General features: G+C 47.6%; 1 protein-coding gene and 1 pseudogene across 1 annotated transcript; one reads left to right on the forward strand and one right to left on the reverse strand.

The window, feature by feature from the left end:
- Positions 1-535: 535 nt before the first annotated feature.
- LOC123066813 (heme chaperone HemW) lies at positions 536-3,398 on the reverse strand. Its single transcript, XM_044489823.1, has 2 exons — positions 2,595-3,398; positions 536-1,382 (listed from the first exon to the last, which is right to left on the reverse strand). The coding sequence occupies exons 1-2, from the start codon at positions 3,386-3,388 to the stop codon at positions 761-763; spliced, it is 1,416 nt and encodes a 471-aa protein (XP_044345758.1). The 5' UTR covers positions 3,389-3,398; the 3' UTR covers positions 536-760.
- Positions 3,399-4,945: 1,547 nt separating this feature from the next.
- LOC123180835 (probable U3 small nucleolar RNA-associated protein 7) lies at positions 4,946-23,122 on the forward strand (annotated as a pseudogene).
- The last annotated feature ends 1,603 nt before the right edge of the window (positions 23,123-24,725 follow it).

Genomic DNA, 24,725 nt, shown 5'->3' on the forward strand with positions numbered 1-24,725 from the left:
ATGGTCACTCCGCAAGGATTTTGTTTGCCACCTCGCTGTCCGAGGTTGAGATGTTGTCAGAAGTTCGCCGATTCCTCTCTTTCCAGATGGAGAATATCACCGGAGTGATTATCGCGCCGGCTTCCTTTGTGTTTGCCCTCGGATAATTGGCGAGCACCTCCTCCCGCCGACACACGAGAACTGAATTTTGCTAAAGAAGGCACGGGATGGCAATATTCAGAGCTACGGTCACCAATGACCAGACAGTCCTGGAGAATGGGCACTGCATTACAAGATGATTCATCGTTTCAGGCTCCTGAAGGCACAGCGTACACAACAGTTGGTGCTGAGGCCCTCCATCTTGAAGACGATCCTTTCTGTTTGCCCTCCACAAGGATTCTCTTCAGGACCAGCAGTTCAAGTTCAGTGTTCAGACCCCGTGACCACTAAACGATTCATGTGCACATTATCAATAACCAAGCCTTGCCAAAACATAATCCTCGCCAGGATGTACTACACTACATTACCATCTCAGGAGGTGCGAACTCAACTGACAGGTAGAAGGCGCCCCGTTAAATTCAAATTCAGAAAGCACCGGCTAGGGGTCTGGTAAACACACGATTGGTGCCAGCTGAACAATTGAACAATTTTGTAAAACAAAAATTGCTATGGATCCCAGTGATCAGCTAATGTCTAGTATATCAGTAAGTGTCAATTTTGTCAGATAAAATCTGACAAATAAGAATGTGGAATTATCAATGCGAAAAGCCAGCTACTCTTGTCATGGCGAAATAGTCCCAAAGGCAAGCGAGATCAACTCGTTGGACAGCAGAAATCCATCCGGGTCACTCAGGCGGAGGAAGGCCACCCTGCTCCCACTCATCTCACCCTCCAAATCTGACTCAAACTCATTGAACTGCAGGGCCACTCGCTCCTTGTCCATGGCGATCACCAACCCACTCTCAACAAAAGGCCTAAACGTCTCGCACAATGACCGTGTCAGACCCTCGCCAAAAGATTTACTGAAACTGTGCAGATCCAGCCCGCGAGCTGTTCTCAGTGATAGCATCACCGAGTCCATCGCCATATCCTTCGTCTCGGAGACACTAGGCTCGTGGCACCAGGTCCCGTCTTCCAGCTTCTGAACCCAATCTGCGTAGTTCTTCATTCCTCTGGGCCTAGAGAACCTGACACCGTTGATGTAGCTTGCCGATCCCAGACCAAACGCATAGAACGGCCTGTTTTGCCAGTATGTTACGTTGTGCTTGCACTCGTAACCAGGCTTGCAGTAGCTACTGATCTCGTAGTGTTGATATCCTGCTTCAGAAAGCTGTTTTGAAGCGATCTTGTAGAAGTTTGCAGAGTCTGTCTCATTTGGGAGAGGAAATACACCAGGCGTATAGCTGCAACATTTAATATGAAAAGGATGAGATCGGCATCAATCTGACACATATTTAAGGATGAGCTCATTTCATCTTTCATACAAAAATGTGACTGAAAATTAATATGTGACCAAATTGTTAGAAACTTGGATATAGGATGGCAGGCTAGAGAACAACATGGCTTTATAAGGTCGTAGTATAATGCAATTGGTTGAGTAATACACCCCAAAACAAATCCAGTTAAGCCTTTTAACATGCAACTATCAGCATCATGAGTTCAATAAGAAGACTGAACTTCTTTCTCTGGAGTGATATAATCTTCGCAAACAGTGAGGCAATAGTCAGAGCTTCGGTTCAGTTCTCACTGAACTATAGGAACACTTTGCAAGATATCAAACATGATATAAATGAATACGATGAAAAGGGCAAGACCGCAAGAGTGTAATCCAGGGACAAGCTAGCAAGGAGACAACTCCTTACTAGATAAGTTGTATGCCACCTGATGTCAGATGGTTTATGTCATTACGTGGACACCAGTTTTACCGCCAAACTAATACTGCAACTTGGACGGCAGTGATCAGAATCAAAGAGGAAAAAGTAATTCTGTCCGCCTAGGACATGGTGCCACGATGCCTTAATGCTGAGAAGCAGAAACCATTGCATCGCATGTCTAGAAGGTGTCCAAAAGGCGCTGATCTACACTAATCAGGCCGATGTTGATTGACAGCAACAGCCTGACGGTGGCTAATGCCATCGATCCTCATATGTTGTGCTGGTCCACAATTAGTGGTGGCATTCAGGAGATTTGTCAATTGTTGCCTGAATTCCCGAGTCACAGAATACTCAAAATCTAAAAGCAGGATAACAGGGTAGCGCATGGTTTAGCTCGATGCTGTAGAAAGGTGTTGTGTGGTGGTGTTCTACAAGATGCAGTCCCGGCTTGCCTGTTGATTATGATACTGCAGGATCGTAACCTCAGCTCTGTAACCTAATTAATACAAGTAGCCCCTTTCCAATAAGAGAAGACCGAACTTCTAAAACACAAACCAGTGCAAATCAAAACAACACTTGTAGCTAACTGTGTGACGATGATGGTTGCAGTGTGTTAGTTTTTCTCCAATTCGTTATTATCTATAGAACAGAACCACCACAAACAACACACATATTTGTCAGGACCGATAATGTTTTCAAGATAGGGATCATAGCTCATAGATATGGATAGAATGAACTCACATTTGGCCAAACTTGGTGCCCTGCTCGATCTGCAGGTCGTAGACGGAGACATGCGTGGGGCGGGCATCGACGGTGCACCGCAAGCTCTCCTCCCACATCTCCTGGGTCTGGTTGGGCAGGGAGGATATGAGGTCCATGCTCCAGTTCTGGAGCCCCTCGCAGGCGGTCACGATCCCGACGGCCTCGTGCACCTCCCGCAGGCCGTGCGCGCGGCCGCACGCCCGGAGCAGCTCCTCCTGGAACGCCTGCACGCCGAGCGACACCCGATTCACGCCCACGCCCACCAGCTCCCGCAGCTTGGCCGCGTCGAACGTGCCGGGGTCCATCTCGATGGACACCTCCGGGCACGCGGACAGCCCGAACCTGCCGCGCAGCGCGTCCAGCACCGCGGCCACCAGCCTCGGCGGGACCAGCGACGGGGTGCCGCCGCCGAAGAAGATGGTCTGCAGCGGCACGCCGTCGTCGGAGACGGGCCGCGTGGCGGCCACCTCCCGGAGCAGGAGGCGCACGTAGTCGGCGATCCGGGGGTCCTCGCCCTCGCCCGGGCCGCCGGGGGAGGGCGCGGAGGAGCCGAGCGCCACGATGGGGAAGTCGCAGTAGTGGCACCGCTTGCGGCAGAAGGGGAGGTGCACGTACGCGGAAGCCGGGGGGAGCGGCCGTGGCGGAGGGGGCGGCGGCGGGACGGCGGCGGCCGGGGAGGCATAGCGACGAACAGGTGGTGGGCGGGGTGGGCGGATTGGGGGCGGTTTCCTGTGCGGCAACTGGAACACCAGCGGGAAGGCTGATCTTAGCATTACTGACCACTCGCCTGCCAAGGCTCCTCCCGGTGGGCTGGTAAAGAGACAATTTTGCATTGAGTTGAATGGCTACACATCCAAATTGATTTTTAAATAAATCCAAACGTGTTTTTTTAAAGAACTTCTATTTAGTCATCAGGTGTCAAGATAGTACAAAGAACAACATAAGTAAAAAAAATACATCAAAATCAGTAGACCATCTAGCGACGACTATAAGCACTCGAGCGACTGAAGGGGCGCCACCGTCACCACCCTCCCTTATTGGAACGGGGCAAATTTTATTGTAGTAGACAGATGAGAAGTCGTCGTGGTAAGGCTATATAAACTAGCGCATCAAAATAACAACCGCCATCGACGAGGAGAAGCGTAGATCTGAAGGATCCGATTTGTAGAGACACAAGCAGACAAACGAAGACAAATTCACATGAATACACCAAAGACAAAACGCCGATTGATTCCCATGAGATCCACCAGAGACCAACCTTCACACGCCCTCTGACGATGCTATAAGCAGCGGTGTACCAGGGCTGGGCTGGGAGAGTATTATTCCATCTTCAAAGAGCCGGCGCTACCTAACATCTCTGAGTAGGACACAAACCCTAACAAAATTAAAAAAAACTTCCAAAAACAAAGCCTCCCGTTGGCAAGAGTCAGGATCCACCATGGATCCATGGCCTTCAGGTGTGCTGGCGGGAGGCACGGAAAACACTAGTGACAGGGTTCCACTGCCTAGGAGCGAAGGGGTACGAGCGTCGTATTTAACCATGTTTGTTGATAGTTTACACAAATCACATTAGATTAAAAAAAGACAAAAAATAATCAAAAGGTCAAGATAAAACATAAATAAAGTTACATCAAAAGTCCTTGGTAGTCATTGACTCCAGACTCGTCTCTTGCATCTCGACTTTTCTTCAAACATCCAGTGAAGAAACTGCGGACAAGCGAACTTGCACATGGTGCATTCCCAAATTCAAAGGTTTCAAAGAGCGTGTATGAGCCATCTATGACAATGGCTTAGAAGCGAAGACCGTCGAACGTACTGTGACCGAGGATACATCGTTTGTAAGATAGGTTGTTGAATTGTTGCTTCACCTACTAGGAGCACATACAAAAGATCAACATACCCAGTGACAAGAAACCATGAGAATTATTCCGTACTACGCCACCTCCATCATCTAGACTTTGTTGTCAAGGACACGTAAATAAAACATAGATCAACCCCGTCTCCCACGACCCACGAGGGTCGCCGCCGTCGCCATCGCCGTCCCCGTTCCCCATCGTCTCGTCGTTGCGTCCCTGCCGACTCCACACGCCCACGAGCCTCGGCCACTGGGTTTTGGGTTCCAAGGTCTGAGCTTGTGATCAGTCAAACCCCACTGACCTCCACAATTGCAGGGCAGATGAATGCTGCTGCTTCGTCTAATCAACATGCTAATGCCACGATAACTACTCGATTTTTTTTGTTCAGGAGTTCCTTCCTGTAAATTCACTCGCGTGGCCGTCTCGTTATTAAATTTACATTTTCCATCGTGAGTTTGTGACAGGTTGAGCAGGATGGGGATCGCCACGGAAGGAGGCCCCAGAGAGAGGGAAAACCGCCGAGGCTCTCTGGACGAGATGGAGATGAAGGTGGCCAGATTCTCCCGGGGGAAGGCGGCGAACCTGGGGGTAGGAATAGGATTGCTACTCTCCTTCTGTCCTAGTGTGGTTGTTGGAAATTCAGGTGCTAGTTTCTTTGCCTGCTATGCTACTTCACAAGTGAATTTGGCATCTTTGGTTTTCTTCGTAACAGGATTTGCGCGACAAGAAACTGAAAGGGCAGCTCGCTGGAAAGGAGTGTCCGCCAAAGCTGCCGCGCAGGCTGAAAAGGTCTGTGTTTGTGTATTTGTTGCAGAATGTGTGTGAATTTGTTGATTCATACAACATATATGTTGCTATCTCACTGGAAATCTCGGGGGCACTAACCAAACGGTGTATGCATGATAAAGGGTATCTGGCATTCTCGACTAGTGACTTGTGGCAATGTGATGTTCTAGAATATAGCTCTTCTTTAGCTGTTCACCAGTGTCGTGCGGAACTGTTTGGATGAAGTGCTCTACTCATATGTATAGAATCCACATTTTAAATGTAAACATAGATTGATCTGGCGTTGCTGTTAAAGAGATGATGGCCAGCCGGCGAAAGACCGGCCAGTAGATTTTCGACGCATCTACCGTGACAAGGAGTAAAATTTACCGAGTGTACACATACTCTTTTTGGATCGTTTTAATTCACATTGCTTGACAATTATGGCATAGATAGATATGGCTATATGTCACTTTGAGTATGGACTCTCTTGCATAACTCCATGGTGCTCGTCGGAACATAATATAACCCTGCACCCATCTAAATTCTTTGCCTACCTCATGCCTCTTGATTTTCATGCTAAACAACTATCCAGTCGAACTGACTTGTGAAAAACATGAGATAATTAATTTGCACTATGCTGATTTTTTATTACTCAATTTACCGTGGCTGTTGCCTATCGAGGGGGGCTATTTAGAGCCTGAAGGTCTCGAAAAGACATACAGATTTGAGCAGTGGTCGATTCTGCCAAAGGTGGACATTTGGAGTTCAAGAAAATCATTTGACATGATCTTACATGGTAAATATGTAGATCTGTTACACTATTATCTGAATCTGCCACCCTAGCTACATTATCCAGTACCAAAATAGCCACATGATGCCCAGCTCAGATTTACGATATCGTATTTCTTGATTCTTATTGTGTATGCCTTTATAGACTTACCATGTGGTTGTTACATATACCCTTCTTACTGTTTACGTGAAAGGAAGATGCAAGTTAGCCTGTAAAACATTTGTAACCATAACATAACATTGACACTATCAGCTTTGTACGACTAAACAGTTTTCCTAATCGAATAATTCAGTGAAAGAACTCTGCTGCAGGCTCTTATGTTATTTCATTAGGCATACTCTATGTTGCCACCTTGCTGAATGCTGACTGTCAGTTTCCCTAATTATGGTTTATGACCATGAGTTGTATGAGGGTGCTGACTAGCTGTTTTGTATGCAGTGCTTGGTCCTTATACTCTAGAATACACACCAAATGGGCGCTACATGATAGTAGGTGGGCGAAAAGGTCATGTTGCATTTATGGATATGTTGAATATGGAACTCATCAATGAATTTGAGGTCAGCTTTCAGTATTTAAGCAGTTTGTCAGGTTTACTTCTCTTTTTGTTCTTTTTTCCTCAGTAAAATGTTCACTATTGAATTTCAGTGCTTTGCTCATAAATTAGACTTGTGAGAATGATCTTAGTCTGGTCCTCAATATTGGTGGAAATTAGCTGTATTAAAAGTTTGTGCCTTTTGTTAGACCAACCTGAAAGCAAGAACTAAATGAACTCTGGGGTTTAGTCTGCTAGTTCGACAAATATACACATGTGAAGGCTAAAAGGAGCCTAAGATACCATTGAGAAATAAGGATATCTATTTTATGTACTCATAAGTTGTAAGTAAAGATGATACACATTTTAATTGTGGAGGGCGTCGATGTTGAAGTCAAGGAACTACTTATAGTTCATATTTTTCCAAGGTATTGAAACTAGAAACTAGAGTACCCGGTAGGTACCCAACAGTTTGCTCACCTTGCAGGAGATTACATGGGTTAATCACCCTTATACTTAGTTATAATCAGCCTTATACTCTGGTTGTTCTGATAACCTGTGAGTGCACCTAGTACGAGTTTACAACTTAGTAAATCTAGTAATTGAGTTTTTTCATTTCATACGGTTTGAGTGATAGCAGCTCATTCGGATAAAATATGCTGAGTTTAGCGTAGGTAGTTTTTCTTGTTTGCCCAGAAAAGACTAAAGTCTTCAGAGACTTTCCCGTTGTCTCCCCGTTGGTTCCCAAGGTTTGGAGAAGTGATAGCTAGGCACTAAGCGGGCGGTGTATGGATGCCTAGTTCCTAGACAGTAACCTGGAACATGGTGACAAGCAGCCAAGTAGCCAACCGTATACCTAGGCCAAGGACCATGCATCCAAGAGCAAAAATTACAAAGGTAAGGGAGTAGGATGGAGGGTGTGACGCCCTCGATTTAATCGTACACTAATCATACACGCAAACGTGTACGATCAAGATCAGGGAATCACGGAAAGATATCACAACACAACTCTATAAATAAAATAAGTCATACAATCATCATATTACAAGCCAGGGGCCTCGAGGGCTCGAATACAAGAGCTCGATCATAGACGAGTCAGCGGAAGCAACAATATCTGAATACAGACATAAGTTAAACAAGTTTACCTTAAGAAGGCTAGCACAAACTGGGATACAGATCGAAAAAGGCGCAGGCCTCCTGCCTGGGATCCTCCTAAACTACTCCTGGTCGCCGTCAGCGGGCTGCATGTAGTAGTAGGCACCTCTCGAGTAGTAGTAGTCGTCGTCGAAGGGGGCGTCTGGCTCCTGGGCTCCAACATCTGGTTGCGACAACCAAGTAGAAGGGATAGAGGGAAAAGAGGGAGAAAGCAACCGTGAGTACTCATCCAAAGTACTCGCAAGCAAGGAGCTACACTACATATGTATGCATTGGTATCAACTGGAATAAGGCTATTATATGTGGACTGAACTGCAGAAAGCCGGGATAAGGGGGGATAGCTAGTCCTTTCGAAGACTACGCTTCTGGCAGCCTCCGTCTTGCAGCATGTAAAAGAGAGTAGACTGAAGTCCTCCAAGTATCATCACATAGCATAATCCTAACCGATGATCCTCCCCTCGTCGCCCTGTGAGAGAGCGATCACCGGTTGTATCTGGCACTTGGAAGGGTGTGTTTTATTAAGTATCAGGTTCTAGTTGTCATAAGGTCAAGGTACAACTCCAAGTCGTCCTGTTACCGAAGATCATGGCTATTCGAATAGATTAACTTCTCTGCAGGGGTGCACCACATATCCCAACACGCTCGATCCCATTTGGCCGGACACACTTTCCTGGGTCATGCCCGGCCTCGGAAGATCAACACGTCGCAGCCCTACCTAGGCACAACAGAGAGGTCAGCACGCCGGTCTAAATCCTATGGCGCAGGGGTCTGGGCCCATCGCCCATTGCACACCTGCACGTTGCGTACGCGGCCGGAAGCAGAACTAGCCCCCTTAATACAAGAGCAGGCTTACGATCCAATCCGGCGTGCACCACTCAGTCGCTGACGTCATGAAGGCTTCGGCTGATACCACGACATCGAGTGCCCATAACTGTCCCCGCGTAGATGGTTAGTGCGTATAGGCCAGTAGCCAGACTCAGATCAAATACCAAGATCTCGTTAAGCGTGTTGAGTATCCGCGAATGCCGACCAGGGACAGGCCCACCTCTCTCCTAGGTGGTCTCAACCGGCCCTGTCGCTCCGCCACAAAGTAACAGTCGGGGGCCGTCGGGAACCCAGGCCCACCTCTACCGGGATGAAGCCACCTGCCCCTTCAGCCCCAACTCCGAACAGTACCACAGGTAATGTAACAGTGTAAAGTATATAGTATATGCCCATGATCACCTCCCGAGGTGATCACGGCCCAGTAGTATAGCATGGCAGACGGACAAGAGTGTAGGGCCACTGATGATAATCTAGCATCCTATACTAAGCATTTAGGATTGCAGGTAAGGTATCAATAGTTGTAGCAACAATGACAGGCTATGCATCAGGATAGGATTAACGGAAAGCAGTAACATGCTACACTACTCTTATGCAAGCAGTAGAGAGAAGAGTAGGCGATATCTGATGATCAAAAAGGGGGGCTTGCCTGGTTGCTCAGACAAGAAGGAGGGGTCGTCGGTGACGTAGTCGACCAGAGGGGCATCATCATCGTCACGGGGTCTACCGGAAAGAATTAACGGAGGGGGAACGCAATAAATAACAGAGAAATCAAAGTATAACATGGCAATGCGCGGTGCTAGAGGTGACCTAACGCGGTATGAGGTGATACCGGTGAAGGGGGGAAACATCCGGGAAAGTATCCCCGGTGTTTCGCGTTTTCGGGCAGAGGAGCTGGAGGGGGAAAGTTGCGAGTTTGATATATTAGGGGTGTGTGGCGGACGAACGGGCTGCGTATCCGGGTTCGTCTCGTCGTTCTGAGCAACTTTCATGTACAAAGTTTTTCGATCCGAGCTACGGTTTATTTTAAAATGATTTTCTAAAGTTTTATTAATTTTTGGAATTAATTATTTTCAACATTATCCAGAACAGTAAAGGATGACGTCAGCATGACATCATGCTGATGTCAGCAGTCAACTATGTAGTTGACTGGGTCAACTATGTGTGGGTCCCGCATGTCATTGATTGATTAGGCTAAATAGGGGTTAATTAAGTTAACTAGTAATTAGGTTGATCTAATCAAGATTAATTAATTTAATTTAATTAATTCTTTAATTAATTAATTAATTAATTTAATAATTATTATTTATTTAATTATTTTTATTATCATTTTTTAATTCTCTTTTTAAATTAAAACATTCTGGGCATGGGGCCCATCTGTCATAGGCCTCAGGGGCCGATGCGGGTTTGCAGGCGCTACAGGCGCCCGTGCGGGCGCTCGCCCGCAGGGAGCGGCGGGGCGAGGCCAAGTCACGGCGGCCGCGATGGCCAACGGCGCGGCGGCGTGGGTGGTACAGGGGATGGAGTGCGGGGCCGGCGACGAGCGCCTGCCCGCCCGGCAGGGTGCTACGGGGCAGCAGGCGAAAAGGGGGGGCTTGCGGGCTGCCGCCGGCAACCGTGAAGGTTGCCGCGACCGAGGTAGGCGGCTGGGGCGCGCTAGCCTAGCGCGGGCACGGCTGGGCGAAGCCAGCGCGGCCAAGGCGCGTAGTGAGTGAGGGAGCGGGGCGGGGCGCCGGCTGTAGTGGCCGCGGCAGCTGCAACAGCAGCGCACAGCACGGGGGGCGCAGTAGCGGCAGGTAGACGCGAGTGCAGCGGGCAGGGGCCAGGGAGCGGAGCTCCAAGCGCGGCGGCGCTGCAGATGGGAGCGCAGCAGGCGCGCAGCAGTGAGGTAGCGGCGCGGGGAGGCGTGCAGCGTCTGGACGGCATCGCCAGCGAAGCGAGACTGGCGCGCGGGTGCGCGCGTGCTCACCGCGAGCACGAGCACCGGGCGGCGTGTGCACGACTGCGGGACGGTGCGAGGAGCAACGAGGAAGAGAGGTCGGGGGCCTCACCGCGGATTCGTAGGGTCAAGGCAGCGGGGCTCGGGGAGGTCGACGGGGACGACGCGCGATGGGGAGGCAGGCCGGCGGGGAGGAGGACGGGGACATGTCGACGATGAAGAGGCGAGCGGCGTGGTTCTGGCGACGGGATCCGGGGAGCGTCAGGCGAGGGCGGGTGTTGACGAGGCGGCGGGGTCGTGCCCCGATCTGATCTGGATCAGGGGGGGAGGGGGCGCGTCGTGGGGGAATTGGGTGACTGGGAGGTTAGGGTTTCCGGTCGGGGTGGGGTTATGGGGAGTGCGGGGGAGTGGCCGGTTGGGCCTTTGCCCAGTTGGGCCGGTGGTCGAATGGGTCGGCCAGTTGGGTCGGTTGGCCCGGGGGGGGTTCTTTTTCCCCCCTTTGTTTGTTTGTTTGTTTGTTTTCTGTTTTCTTTTATTATTTCTTTCTTTTCTGTTTTTATTCAATTTAAAATATTTATGCATTTTATAAAACTGTATCTTCTACACCATAATTATCTATGTAATATTTAGTACAAACCGAACATTTTTATTTTAATGTTTGAAAACTTTTATTGTTTTCCTGTAATTAAATTTTGAATTTGTTTCGGTTTTGAATTATCTAGGGTTTATCAACAGTAACCGAGGTGACGTGGCATCATTAGCGGGGGATCACTGTAGCTTAATTATCCGGGTGTCACAATTCTCCTCCACTACAAGAAATCTCGTTCCGAGATTTAAGAGGGGGACTAAGGGGGAAAGGTCTGGTTACGAAATCCTAACGAATCTTCTCGGTCTTGGTTGCTCTTCTCGAACAGGTCGATCCATAGCGTCGATGTCTTCATTCCTATGCATCAATGCATCATGATGAAGTTGTTGTCCTTTCTTCGGGAACTCCATCGTACTTACAAAATGGTAAGAAGGGAAAACTCTATATGGATGGATTCTATCAAGATCGAGCATCAGACGGTTAACTCAGGGAAGAAGCATAAGTATCTCTCGAATTGAAACTTAAGAAGATATCGAGAGCAAAGTAAGAAGGTACCATGAGAAGTTTCAAACGGATAGGCAATCGTTGGATGCCCAATTAGAAGGTGAAAGGGTTTCAGGGCAACGAGAATAGGTATTGCGCCACATACCAGAATAGGTCACTAGACAGGTGGCCTGTGAATTACATATGAAGTCAAGCGCGAGGAATAACTTTGACAACAGGGTGTACAGGTGAGTCAGGTTTCGATCCTGTGGAACTGTGGGTTATGGGCCCACCATGTGGTTCTTTTCTTTTCTTTTTAATAGGAGCAGTGACATCTTGCACGGTCATGATAGCAAGGCATGTCAGGGAATACCATGTCAGCTATGTCGGCAATAACGTTGGTACCAAGGGCGAGGGACGAAGAGAACCATTTTCATGCTCGTTGAAACGAGGCGGACCAATAGGCAAAGTTCTCGTCCATCGGTGGTTATCGGAATGTCATCAACAATAGAAACAGGGTCTTACTGACACGGTTGTACACCAAGGTGTGTACTTAAGCAGAAGAATATTACTGCTTAAATCATATGGATCACGAGGAAGATTTAAACAAATCAATGGAAAGGAAAATGTGATCATCAGATTAAATAGAGCAATGGAAAGGAAAATGTGTTTAAACACATTATTCAGGGTTATATCCTTCGCTAAGGACAAACAGATCATGATATCCACAACAGGATATAATGTAGAAAACCCTTTAGGAAAGGGGAGAGAAACTTCATGACATTACCCATACAACGGTGTTTGGATAATTGATAAAGAGAATTCAACGTTGTGCTTCAAATGTTCTTATTGATGGTCGGAGTACCACCGACATGCTTCGAGATAGCATTGACATGGTCAACAGGTAAAGATCGGGCTATGGATACATACGGGATCCATCGGGATCAACTTATAGAATAAGTCTTATAATTTCCTCAGGGAAGAATGGTTAACCTTGCTAATAAGGAAACTATAACAGCAGGTCATCCGGCCAGGTGTGCTGGACATGCCATCACCTTACCGGGTCATAAAAGACCAGTGTTATAACTCTTGAAAATATGTTCTCACCATCATATCTGACCGAGGTGCAGATCTAATTGGTGTCATGATACCTCAGACTCAGGATGTCCGAGAAGAAAAGGTGAAACACAAATAGTCGAAATGACACTGCAAGATTCTCGGGAAATGAACCATGGGAGAGGGTTCCTGGAATAATAGTTCATCATTAAACCAAGGAGGGGATGAGAAGGTGGCTGATGGGCTCACCGACAATTCATCGAGAATTTCAAACGGATGGCTTTCCATAATAATGTGAACAAGAAGATGACACTAGTCAATTCAAATGATAATGTTGTATGCTCTAGGAAAACATACACCATCAATCATAGTTGAAAGGGGCAACCGAAATGTGGGCTTATAGTAGCATGATCAACGTTAGAATGGTGGTTCAGCAACCAATAGGCTAAGAATGAATTATCGATCATTAACTCCAAAGCAATAGGGTTGCTAGAAGGGTAAAATCCAAACAGCACCGTTCACTTGTTGGTACCCCGGTTGGAATCAATACGAGGACCAAGAAAGAATGGTCATGGTGAGAAGTATCACTATACCAAGAATTCTTAAGTGGTGGAGCAATCCTCAAAACATTCTTGACATCAAAGATGGTAATACTCCGCGGTAGAACATAACATAAGTTGGATAGCAAGGAACTCAAGGTACAGCACAAAACAGGAACAAGTTTTGTGTTGGAGGGAATGCAATAATGTTGTCGATGATAACCCAAATCATCGAGGGTAAAGGATGCTATTTCTCATCAAGAATTTGATAGATATCTTGGAAGACCTCATAAGGTTGATGATGTTCACGACACATTTGTCGAGAGATTTCAAGATGTAAACAATCAGCAACGACATCGAGTCAAAGAAATGATGAAGCGGAAGGTCATTGGAACCATGGGTAGGACACAAACTTTAAATCAAGCTTGTTGTTCAAGGTGAACTGATATGACGAGGAAGATCGACGTAAGCTTAGCTCATCATCAAAAGTTGTGCTCCGGGATTAAGGACCAGGTAGCACAGTTAAAATTTAGCACAATAATGATATAGCCGATCAGGCTAGGAATGACTTGAAGGATTATTAAACTCGTAAGCAACAAGAATTACTTAGAGTTATTGAATCAGAGTGCGGAATCGATTCACTTATCGGTGTTCTCGAGTGACTAATAACTCAGAACCTGGGGGGATCCAAGATCGGTGAGAAACAATACTAGATGAAGACTCGCAGGAAGCAACACAGTACTCGAGATACCAGAGGTTAATACTCGAGGAAGATCAAAAATAGAGGTTGCAGAGATGTATCGATCAACAAAAGACAAGTGCTTTAACTTGTCTGAGAAATGGAATCAAGGAGAAAATGTGGTTGGGATCATGATTGAAAATGATCAATACATAGATACCAGATGATGTCATATCAAGGAAATAGTTAATATTGCAAGAATCTTCTATGATAGGATCTACATCATGTCCATGGGCATGAACACAAAGTTCAAGGTCGACTCCCACTTCTTTAATGCATAACCTTTCATTTACTTCTCACTTTCGAAGAAGTTGTAGTGTTGAAATTTCATCTGGCAAAATACCAGAAGTGTATGACTCGTGAAAACTTTCGAGTTCACACGGTTTTAGAGAAGGTTGTATAGGTTCAACCCATCGGGGTTTCTTAGAAACATATACCACAAGTTTCAAGAGTAAATATCACAAGCTCGAAAGTAGAGCATGGTTAGCAAAACAGAGGATACAATTTACCAAAGGTATCACATACCCATGGAGAGGCTCACAAGGTTATTGAATAGGAAGGACACTGCCGGACAATAATCCAACAAGGGGTCCTATGGTCTACAATGGAGCTGATGCGAGTATCGGTACTCTATCTGAGGAAGATAGAATGAAAGGGCATCAGATTAGCATTTCCAAATCAAGGGATCAAAAGCCAACGCTCTCATTAAGAATGGATCAGTCGAATAGACTTAGGGGTACAATCGACGACAATTTGATTTGTCGATAACCAGCTCATGTTTAAAATGACGTGTGAGCCGGAAGGATGAATCATTGGATCTGATTGAGGATGGCGAGCATTCACAACATTTTGAATCAACGGACTCAAAATGATAATGACAAGAGATGCCAATAAAATTATAGACTTATGGGATTAACCATAATGCAAGCAAGTAAGAACTTCAAGAGTAATAGGCTACTCAGGATTTTCGGAAGTTCAAATAGTATTTTGAAGACTTTTGTGAAATACATGAACCAACTGGGGATGAGCAAATATCCGGTGAGTGCTAGAAATTACCCATAGTGGTATTCATGTGGCAAAGAAATGCAAGGCAGTAGGCACAAAGTATTCTCAGAACAATAGAGAGAATTTTGGGGCATCTTGTAATAACAAGATCAATGAGGAATGATTATATGAATGGCACGTGTACGTGGTTATCCATAGAGGTTTAACGATAGAAGGGAATTGCAAAAGCAACACGCACAAGGTCTCGACAGAATATCGGAGAGTATCTTCGAAATCTTCTAGTGCAGCCGGCGATCATCTGGACTGAAGGGGCTCTCCGGGAGAAAGTATTTTCGAGAACCTAAGTTAGATTTTTAGTAAATTCATTAAACCCGAATAGGAGAGAGTTCAGAGTCCCAGAGTAAGGATCGAGGAGTAAAAGAGTCTAATACCACCCAGATGGCGATGTGGGCCCGTAAGGCACACAACCATGTTAGTAAAAGTTTTTGTAATGTCTAGACTCAACTTCGGCCAAGGAGAGTGGAAGGGGAATTCCTACAGGCAGTCGGCTCTGATATCAACTTGTGACGCCCCCGATTTAATCGTACACTAATCATACACGCAAACGTGTACGATCAAGATCAGGGAATCACGGGAAGATATCACAACACAACTCTACAAATAAAATAAGTCATACAATCATCATATTACAAGCCAGGGGCCTCGAGGGCTCGAATACAAGAGCTCGATCATAGACGAGTCAGCGGAAGCAACAATATCTGAGTACAGACATAAGTTAAACAAGTTTGCCTTAAGAAGGCTAGCACAAACTGGGATACAGATCAAAAGAGGCGCAGGCCTCCTGCCTGGGATCCTCCTAAACTACTCCTGGTCGCCGTCAGCGGGCTGCACGTAGTAGTAGGCACCTCTCGAGTAGTAGTAGTCGTCGTCGAAGGGGGTGTCTGGCTCCTGGGCTCCAACATCTGGTTGCGACAACCAAGTAGAAGGGATAGGGGGAAAAGAGGGAGAAAGCAACCGTGAGTACTCATCCAAAGTACTCGCAAGCAAGGAGCTACACTACATATGTATGCATTGGTATCAACTGGAATAAGGCTATTATATGTGGACTGAACTGCAGAAAGCCGGGATAAGGGGGGATAGCTGGTCCTTTCGAAGACTACGCTTCTGGCAGCCTCCGTCTTGCAGCATGTAAAAGAGAGTAGACTGAAGTCCTCCAAGTATCATCACATAGCATAATCCTAACCGATGATCCTCCCCTCGTCGCCCTGTGAGAGAGCGATCACCGGTTGTATCTGGCACTTGGAAGGGTGTGTTTTATTAAGTATCAGGTTCTAGTTGTCATAAGGTCAAGGTACAACTCCAAGTCGTCCTGTTACCGAAGATCATGGCTATTCGAATAGATTAACTTCTCTGCAGGGGTGCACCACATATCCCAACACGCTCGATCCCATTTGGCCGGACACACTTTCCTGGGTCATGCCCGGCCTCGGAAGATCAACACGTCGCAGCCCTACCTAGGCACAACAGAGAGGTCAGCACGCCGGTCTAAATCCTATGGCGCAGGGGTCTGGGCCCATCGCCCATTGCACACCTGCACGTTGCGTACGCGGCCGGAAGCGGAACTGGCCCCCTTAATACAAGAGCAGGCTTACGGTCCAATCCGGCGCGCGCCACTCAGTCGCTGACGTCACGAAGGCTTCGGCTGATACCACGACGTCGAGTGCCCATAACTGTCCCCGCGTAGATGGTTAGTGCATATAGGCCAGTAGCCAGACTCAGATCAAATACCAAGATCTCGTTAAGCGTGTTAAGTATCCGCGAATGCCGACCAGGGACAGGCCCACCTCTCTCCTAGGTGGTCTCAACCGGCCCTGTCGCTCCGCCACAAAGTATCAGTCGGGGGCCGTCGGGAACCCAGGCCCACCTCTACCGGGATGGAGCCACCTGCCCCTTCAGCCCCAACTCCGAACGGTACCACAGGTAATGTAACAGTGTAAAGTATATAGTATATGCCCATGATCACCTCCCGAGGTGATCACGGCCCAGTAGTATAGCGTGGCAGACGGACAAGAGTGTAGGGCCACTGATGATAATCTAGCATCCTATACTAAGCATTTAGGATTGCAGGTAAGGTATCAATAGTTGTAGCAACAATGACAGGCTATGCATCAGGATAGGATTAACAGAAAGCAGTAACATGCTACACTACTCTAATGCAAGCAGTAGAGAGAAGAGTAGGCGATATCTGATGATCAGAAAGGGGGGCTTGCCTGGTTGCTCAGACAAGAAGGAGGGGTCGTCGGTGACGTAGTCGACCACAGGGGCATCATCATCGTCACTGGGTCTACCGGAAAGAATTAACGGAGGGGGAACGCAATAAATAACAGAGCAATCAAAGTATAACATGGCAATGCGCGGTGCTAAAGGTGACCTAACGCGGTATGAGGTGATACCGGTGAAGGGGGGAAACATCCGGGAAAGTATCCCCGGCGTTTCGCGTTTTCGGGCAGAGGAGCCGGAGGGGGAAAGTTGCGAGTTTGATATGTTAGGAGTGTGTGGCGGACGAACGGGCTGCGTATCCGGGTTCGTCTCGTCGTTCTAAGCAACTTTCATGTACAAAGTTTTTCGATCCGAGCTACGGTTTATTTTAAAATGATTTTCTAAAGTTTTATTAATTTTTGGAATTAATTATTTTCAACATTATCCAGAACAGTAAAGGATGACGTCAGCATGACATCATGCTGATGTCGGCAGTCAACTGTGCAGTTGACTGGGTCAACTATGTGTGGGTCCCGCATGTCATTGATTGATTAGGCTAAACAGGGGTTAATTAAGTTAACTAGTAATTAGGTTAATCTAATCAAGATTAATTAATTTAATTTAATTAATTCTTTAATTAATTAATTTAATAATTATTATTTATTTAATTATCTTTATTATCATTTTTTTAATTCTTTTTTTTAATTAAAACATTCTGGGCATGGGGCCCATCTGTCATAGGCCCCAGGGGCCGATGCGGGTTTGCAGGCGCTACAGGCGCCCGTGCGGGCGCTCGCCCGCAGGGAGCGGCGGGGCGAGGCCAAGTCACGGCGGCCGCGATGGCCAACGGCGCGGCGGCGTGGGTGGTGCAGGGGATGGAGTGCGGGGCCGGCGACGAGCGCCTGCCCGCCCGGCAGGGCGCTACGGGGCAGCAGGCGAAAAGGGGGGGCTTGCGGGCTGGCGCCGGCAACCGTGGAGGTGGCCGCGACCGAGGCAGGCGGCTGGGGCGCGCTAGCCTAGCGCGGGCACGGCTGGGCGAAGCCAGCGCGGCCAAGGCGCGTAGTGAGTGAGGGAGCGGGGCGGGGCGCCGGCTGTAGTGGCCGCGGCAGCGGCAACAGCAGCGCACAGCACGGGGGGCGCAGTAGCGGTAGGTAGACGCGAGTGTAGCGGGCAGGGGCCAGGGAGCGGAGCTCCAAGCGCGGCGGCGCTGCAGACGGGAGTGGAGCAGGCGCGCAGCAGTGGGGTAGCGACGCGGGGAGGCGTGCAGCGTCTGGACGGCATCGCCAGCGAAGCGAGGCTGGCGCGCGGGTGCGCGCGTGCTCACCGCGAGCACGAGCACCGGGCGGCGCGTGCACGACTGCGGGACGGTGCGAGGAGCAACGAGGAAGAGAGCCCGGGGGCCTCACCGCGGATTCGTAGGGTCAAGGCAGCGGGGCTCGGGGAGGTCGACGGGGACGACGCGCGATGGGGAGGCAGGCCGGCGGGGAGGAGGACGGGGACGTGTCGACGACGGAGAGGCAAGCGGCGTGGTTCCGGCGACAGGATCCGGGGAGCGTCAGGCGAGGGCGGGTGTTGACGAGGCGGCGGGGTCGTGCCCCGATCCGATCTGGATCGGGGGGCAGAGGGGGCGCGTAGTGGGGGAATTGGGTGATTGGGAGGTTAGGGTTTCTGGTCGGGGTGGGGTTATGGGGAGTGTGGGGGAGTGGCCGGTTGGGCCTTTGCCCAGTTGGGCCGGTGGCCGAATGGGCCGGCCAGTTGGGTCGGCTGGCCCGGGGGGGTTCTTTTTCCCTCTTTGTTTGTTTGTTTGTTTGTTTTCTGTTTTCTTTTATTATTTCTTTCTTTTCTGTTTTAATTCAATTTAAAATATTTATGCATTTTATAAAACTGTATCTTCTACACCATAATTATCTATGTAATATTTAGTACAAACCGAACATTTTTATTTTAATGTTTGAAAACTTTTATTGTTTTCCTGTAATTAAATTTTGAATTTGTTTCGGTTTTGAATTATCTAGGGTTTATCAACAGTAACCGAGGTGACGTGGCATCATTAGCGGGGGATCACTGTAGCTTAATTATCCGGGTGTCACAGAGGGTGTCTGCAGAGAATGTACAGGTTGTTGCAGCGTCAGGCGCGCAGCAGTGGGGTAGCAGCGCGGGGAGGCGTGCAGCGTCTGGACGGCATCGCCAGCGAAGCGAGGCTGGCGCGCGGGTGCGCGCGTGCTCACCGCGAGCACGAGCACCGGGCGGCGCGTGCACGACTGCGGGACGGTGCGAGGAGCAACGAGGAAGAGAGGCCGGGGGCCTCACCGCGGATTCATAGGGTCAAGGCAGCGGGGCTCGGGGAGGTCGACGGGGACGACGCGCGATGGGGAGGCAGGCCGGCGGGGAGGAGGACGGGGACGTGTCGACGACGGAGAGGCAAGCGGCGTGGTTCCGGCGACGGGATCCGGGGAGCGTCAGGCAAGGGCGGGTGTTGACGAGGCGGCGGGGTCGTGCCCCGATCCGATCTGGATTGGGGGGGAGAGGGGGCGCGTCGTGGGGGAATTGGGTGACTGGGAGGTTAGGGTTTCTGGTCGGGGTGGGGTTATAGGGAGTGCGGGGGAGTGGCCGGTTGGGCCTTTGCCCAGTTGGGCCGGTGGTCGAATGGGCCGGCCAGTTGGGTCGGCTGGCCCGGGGGGTTCTTTTTTCCCCCTTCGTTTGTTTGTTTGTTTGTTTTCTGTTTTCTTTTATTATTTCTTTCTTTTCTGTTTTAATTCAATTTAGAATATTTATGCATTTTATAAAACTGTATCTTCTACACCGTAATTATCTATGTAGTATTTAGTATAAACCGAACATTTTTATTTTAATGTATGAAAACTTTTATTGTTTTTCTGTAATTAAATTTTGAATTTGTTTCGGTTTTGAATTATCTAGGGTTTATCAACAGTAACCGAGATGACGTGGCATCATTAGCAAGGGATCACTGTAGCTTAATTATCCGGGTGTCACAGAGGGTGTCTGCAGAGAATGTACAGGTCGTTGCAGCGTGTAAGTCTGCAAAATGATGTCCCCTGTCCCTATGTTTTAGTCCATAAAGGAGCGTGTAAGCAGCGCCTAGTAGCATCTTTTGAACCTTGATGAAAGAAAGCGGACCTGACCCCTTCGCATTGTTTGTCCCTCGTAAAAAAGGAGAAATTTCTATATAAGGATACCACGAATTTTGACACAAACTGAATGGTCTAGATAGAGGGTACACTGGTATGTGGGTACAAAAAATCCACACTCCATTCTAAAATTGTTCCCCGCTTTTCTCCGACATCAGCCCCTGGTTTTTATAATCACTGACTGTAGACATCTCCAACATTATTTCTTGTTGCACCTCATATATGTATTGTACTTCTCTGATCTTATCTTTTTATAGGTGAAGGAAACTGTGCACGACGTGGCATTTTTACAGAACGAGCAACTCTTTGCAGTCGCCCAGAAAAAGTAATTTATTGATTGTACTCAAGCTTTGCGACATATTTCCATTTCTCATGAAGTATATCAACATGTTCTATGTGCTAAAAAGGATGTAATAAGATGACCCCTACAGCTTGATGATGTAAAGAAAGGATGGACAAACCCATGCTCACCAAAATAAGAACCGTTGTCAGAATATGTTTGATATGTGGATCAATCAGGCTACAGAATGACGCAACATTTCAACATGATTCACTACACCGTTTCCCTGTACGATTTCCCATGAGTGGGATCATCATAAAATGGCATCTGTGAACAAGACTAATTTTTGGCAGTTTCTTGAACTGTTAGTGCATAAATATGTGGGCTAGGTACAGCTTAGGGTTGCCTTCTGACTTCAATATTCGAGAATGGGTTGTTGATCTGGACTCTGGAACTGTTAGTTTCTTAAATCGTGTATTAATACTCTATGTGCAAATGGTGCTTACAAGCTGTGAAGGGCTGATTATGCTAATGATTTCTATAGATTTTTTATAGTTCCTCACAAGAATATTGTTCAAACAGGTATCCGTACATATATAATCGTCATGGCACAGAAATTCACTGTCTGAAGGTAATCATGATTTAAATGCCTCTATGTTCTTGGTAACTTTGCCCTGGTTTTTGATGATTTTGAAGAAGTGGTTGTATATATAGTAAATCCGGGAATAGGAGCCTTTGTATGATCTCTACAGAACTAGTGATTAATAATAACTCTTATGTTAGGTACATTCAGTGATTTGTTCTTAGATCAGCTAATGGGAATACATGACCTCCCTTTTTTGTAGTTGGAAAACTAATAACTAGTGCCCAGACCACATATTGATATGCATCTGCATGTCAGTGCGATATTCAGATGCATTTTTGACAACTGAAAGCTTAGTGGTGGCAAAATACCGGGCATGCAAATATCCGAATTGAATGTTCCTTTGTTGATGAATGTGATGCTTTTTTTCACATAGGGCTTTCCAAAAGGAACTTATTGGTACATACTAAACAGTTGAGTACTGCAAAAAAATTGTCGCAAGGAATTACTTTGGACAGTGCTTCTGTTTCGTAAGCATGATAACACTAGTGCAGCGACACCGTCATAGCTATCAGTCAATCATCGAATTTGTACCCAATGCATCTCCACGAAAGACGTGCTATCTCCAAAATACTTCTTTTGGGAGTCTAACAGTGATCACTCTTCCGTTTCACAGGAACATGGCAAATCGCTGAAACTTCAGTTTCTGGATAAACACTTACTCTTGGCATCGATAAACAGCTTCGGGCAGCTCCACTACCAAGATATGAGCACTGGTGAGATGATTGCAAACTACAGCACACGTCTTGGATGTACGGACGTGATGCGGGTAAATCCCTGCAATGCCGTCATTGGCCTTGGACATGCTGGTGGGGAACTCACAATGTGGAAGCCAACCAGTGTGAAACCCCTTGTCACAATGTTGTGCCATGAGGGCCCTCTGACTGCCGTCGCATTTGACAGGGGTGGTCACCTTATGGCAACTGCAGGTGGAGACCAGAAGATTAAGATTTGGGATCTCAGGAAGTTTGAGGTGCTCAGTCCCTGGATTTCAGCCAGAAGGGGTTGTTGGCGAGCAGCAACGGATCTCTAGTGGAGATATACAGGGATTGCGGGGGGCAGGACTATAAAATCTATATGAAGCACAGAATGGTAAAGGGATATCAGGTGGGCAAGGTTTTGTTCCGCCCTTACGAGGACATATGTGGGATCGGGCACTCCATGGGCTTTTCCTCGGCCTTGGGCCCTCTCCCCCCAAAAGACTAGCCTGTTAGGAGGGGACACCCCCGCCCTTATAAGTCGTGTTATTTCTCCCCCCACAACCGATGTGGGACTAAACCCAACAGTTCCTGGATCAGGCGAGCCATACTTCGATACCTTTGTTGACAACCCCATGGAGACCGGCAAGCAAAGGCGGGAGAAGGAGGTGCGGTCCCTTCTTGACAAGCTCCAACCAGAGACCATCATGCTTGATCCGAATGTGATAGCCACCGTAAGACAACTGAAGAAGAAAGAGAAGAAAACCAAGAAAGAGATCAAGGACGAGATTGAAGGTGCCGTCGAGGCCGCCAAGAACATTAGGGTCAAGAAGAAGACCAAGGGTAGGAGTAAGCCGAGCAGGCGGGCCAAGAAGGAGGAGGAGGAGGTTCTCAGAGCCAAGAGGCCTTTGTTGGATCAACACAAGGAAGGCAGTGGGCACCCGGATAAGAAACAGCGGATCGGCGATGAGACCGAGCTGCCGAAAGCATTGCAGCGGTTTGCCAAGAACAGGCAATCGTGATCTTAGTTATCAACTTATCATTAGCGAGTGTGTGCTGTAGTCTATTATGTAAAGGAGTAGCTGGCAAGTAGTAGTTCATGTGAACTTGTTAGAAAAATATGCACCCAAATTTTATTCTCTGCTGAGCATGACGTTCTCCAGGTTGAAGTTTGGTTTAGGTCAGCTGTTCTTCCTGAGCTGGCATAATTTTTATGTTTGATGATGATGATGAGGTTGAGGCTTGAGAGTCCCGTTTAATCTAATTACTTGTGCCTTGGTGGTGTCTTAACACTGTTTTATGTGCTGAGCTCCAATTCCTATTGGAATTAGCAACACTGTTTTCGTAGGATGAAATGTCCTTGGGTCAGAAATACTCGACCAATGCAGCATAGAAAGAAACTATAAGTATAGGTCTGGTGGTTACTGTTGTGAAAGGGGCATGTGTTACTTGTGTATATGTTTTTCGGTTGTAGGATCACTTAGATTCATGAAGAAACTGTCAAAACCCACTGAAAATTATACTGAACGATCTCCTGTTCCCAACCTTAGTTGTCGCCACGCCGAAGGTGTCCACACCGCTCTCGGCCTAGAAAGCTTTTTTTACCGGTGCTGGGAGCTATCGGGAGCTACCGGCAAACCATCCACCGTTCACATTTTTTTTTGCGAACTGTGTTTAAGTAGGACCTATTCATATGTATAATCATGTATTGTGGCAGTTAATCTTCGGAAACACTAACGCCCATACGTGTGGGTGTTCCCCAACTCGCTCACACGTCTGGATCGTCGTTCACTGTCTTTTGCACGAATCTTGACACGAAAAGGTGGATTTAATGTGCCACGTAGGACGAGGCTGGTGTGTGGGCATTGAAGAGTTTGCCCACACGCCCGCACCACGCTGTTTGCCAGCTGCGCTGTGTGGGCGAACTAGTTTCTGCCCACACAGCCACCACCTAGTTCATCCGCGTGTGGGCGAACTGCTTTTCGCTCACACGACACTTCTACATTGTGGATGGCAACTGCAGTTACGCGAACGTGGCAACTAGGTAAACACACATGGCAACTGTGATTCTTTGCTAGACGGCAACTGCAGTTGCGCGTACGTGGCAACCAGATAAACACACATGGCAACTGTGATTAACAATACATGGCAACTATGGTTGGACCACACGTGGCAACTAGGTAAACACACATGGCAACTACTGTTTGACTATATGTGGCAAGTAGTTAATCACACAGCAACTACGGTTTGATTACACGCGACAACTACCAGAATTAGACATGGCAATTATAATTAACCAAAATAGATAGAGTTGCCATGCTTTTACAACTACACTTGCTATCCCGGATAACTACATCTACCAACCAGGATGGCAACTAAATTGTCATCCCGCGGGATACCTAACGTAGCTGTGCCAGGACGTGTGGGCATTTTTACTTCGTGCCACACACGCGAGGTGGTGATGAGTAGTATTTGTTGGGCGTGTGGCACGAAGTAGCCGGGCCTACACGTGTGGGCAATTCTAATGTCTGCCCACACACAGCCCGTGTGGGCTGCCTCCTGCTCACACCATACACGATGTGTGGGCACATGTCGAATATACCACACGTGTGGCAGTTGTCAGCGTCCTTAATATTTTGTATATGTCCATGTGAGGAGAAGCAGTACTTTTTGTAGTGGAATGTACGCATGCATGCAGCATCTCCTCTCTCTCAAACAAATCCATGCATTTTATTTTTGTTTACATTTTTAGATGGCCAATATTTTTTACAGCATTGTTCTATTATTTAAAATTTTCATATATTCAAATTC

This window comes from Triticum aestivum, chromosome 1A, assembly GCF_018294505.1.
Source record: "Triticum aestivum cultivar Chinese Spring chromosome 1A, IWGSC CS RefSeq v2.1, whole genome shotgun sequence".
Classification (NCBI taxonomy): domain Eukaryota; kingdom Viridiplantae; phylum Streptophyta; class Magnoliopsida; order Poales; family Poaceae; genus Triticum; species Triticum aestivum.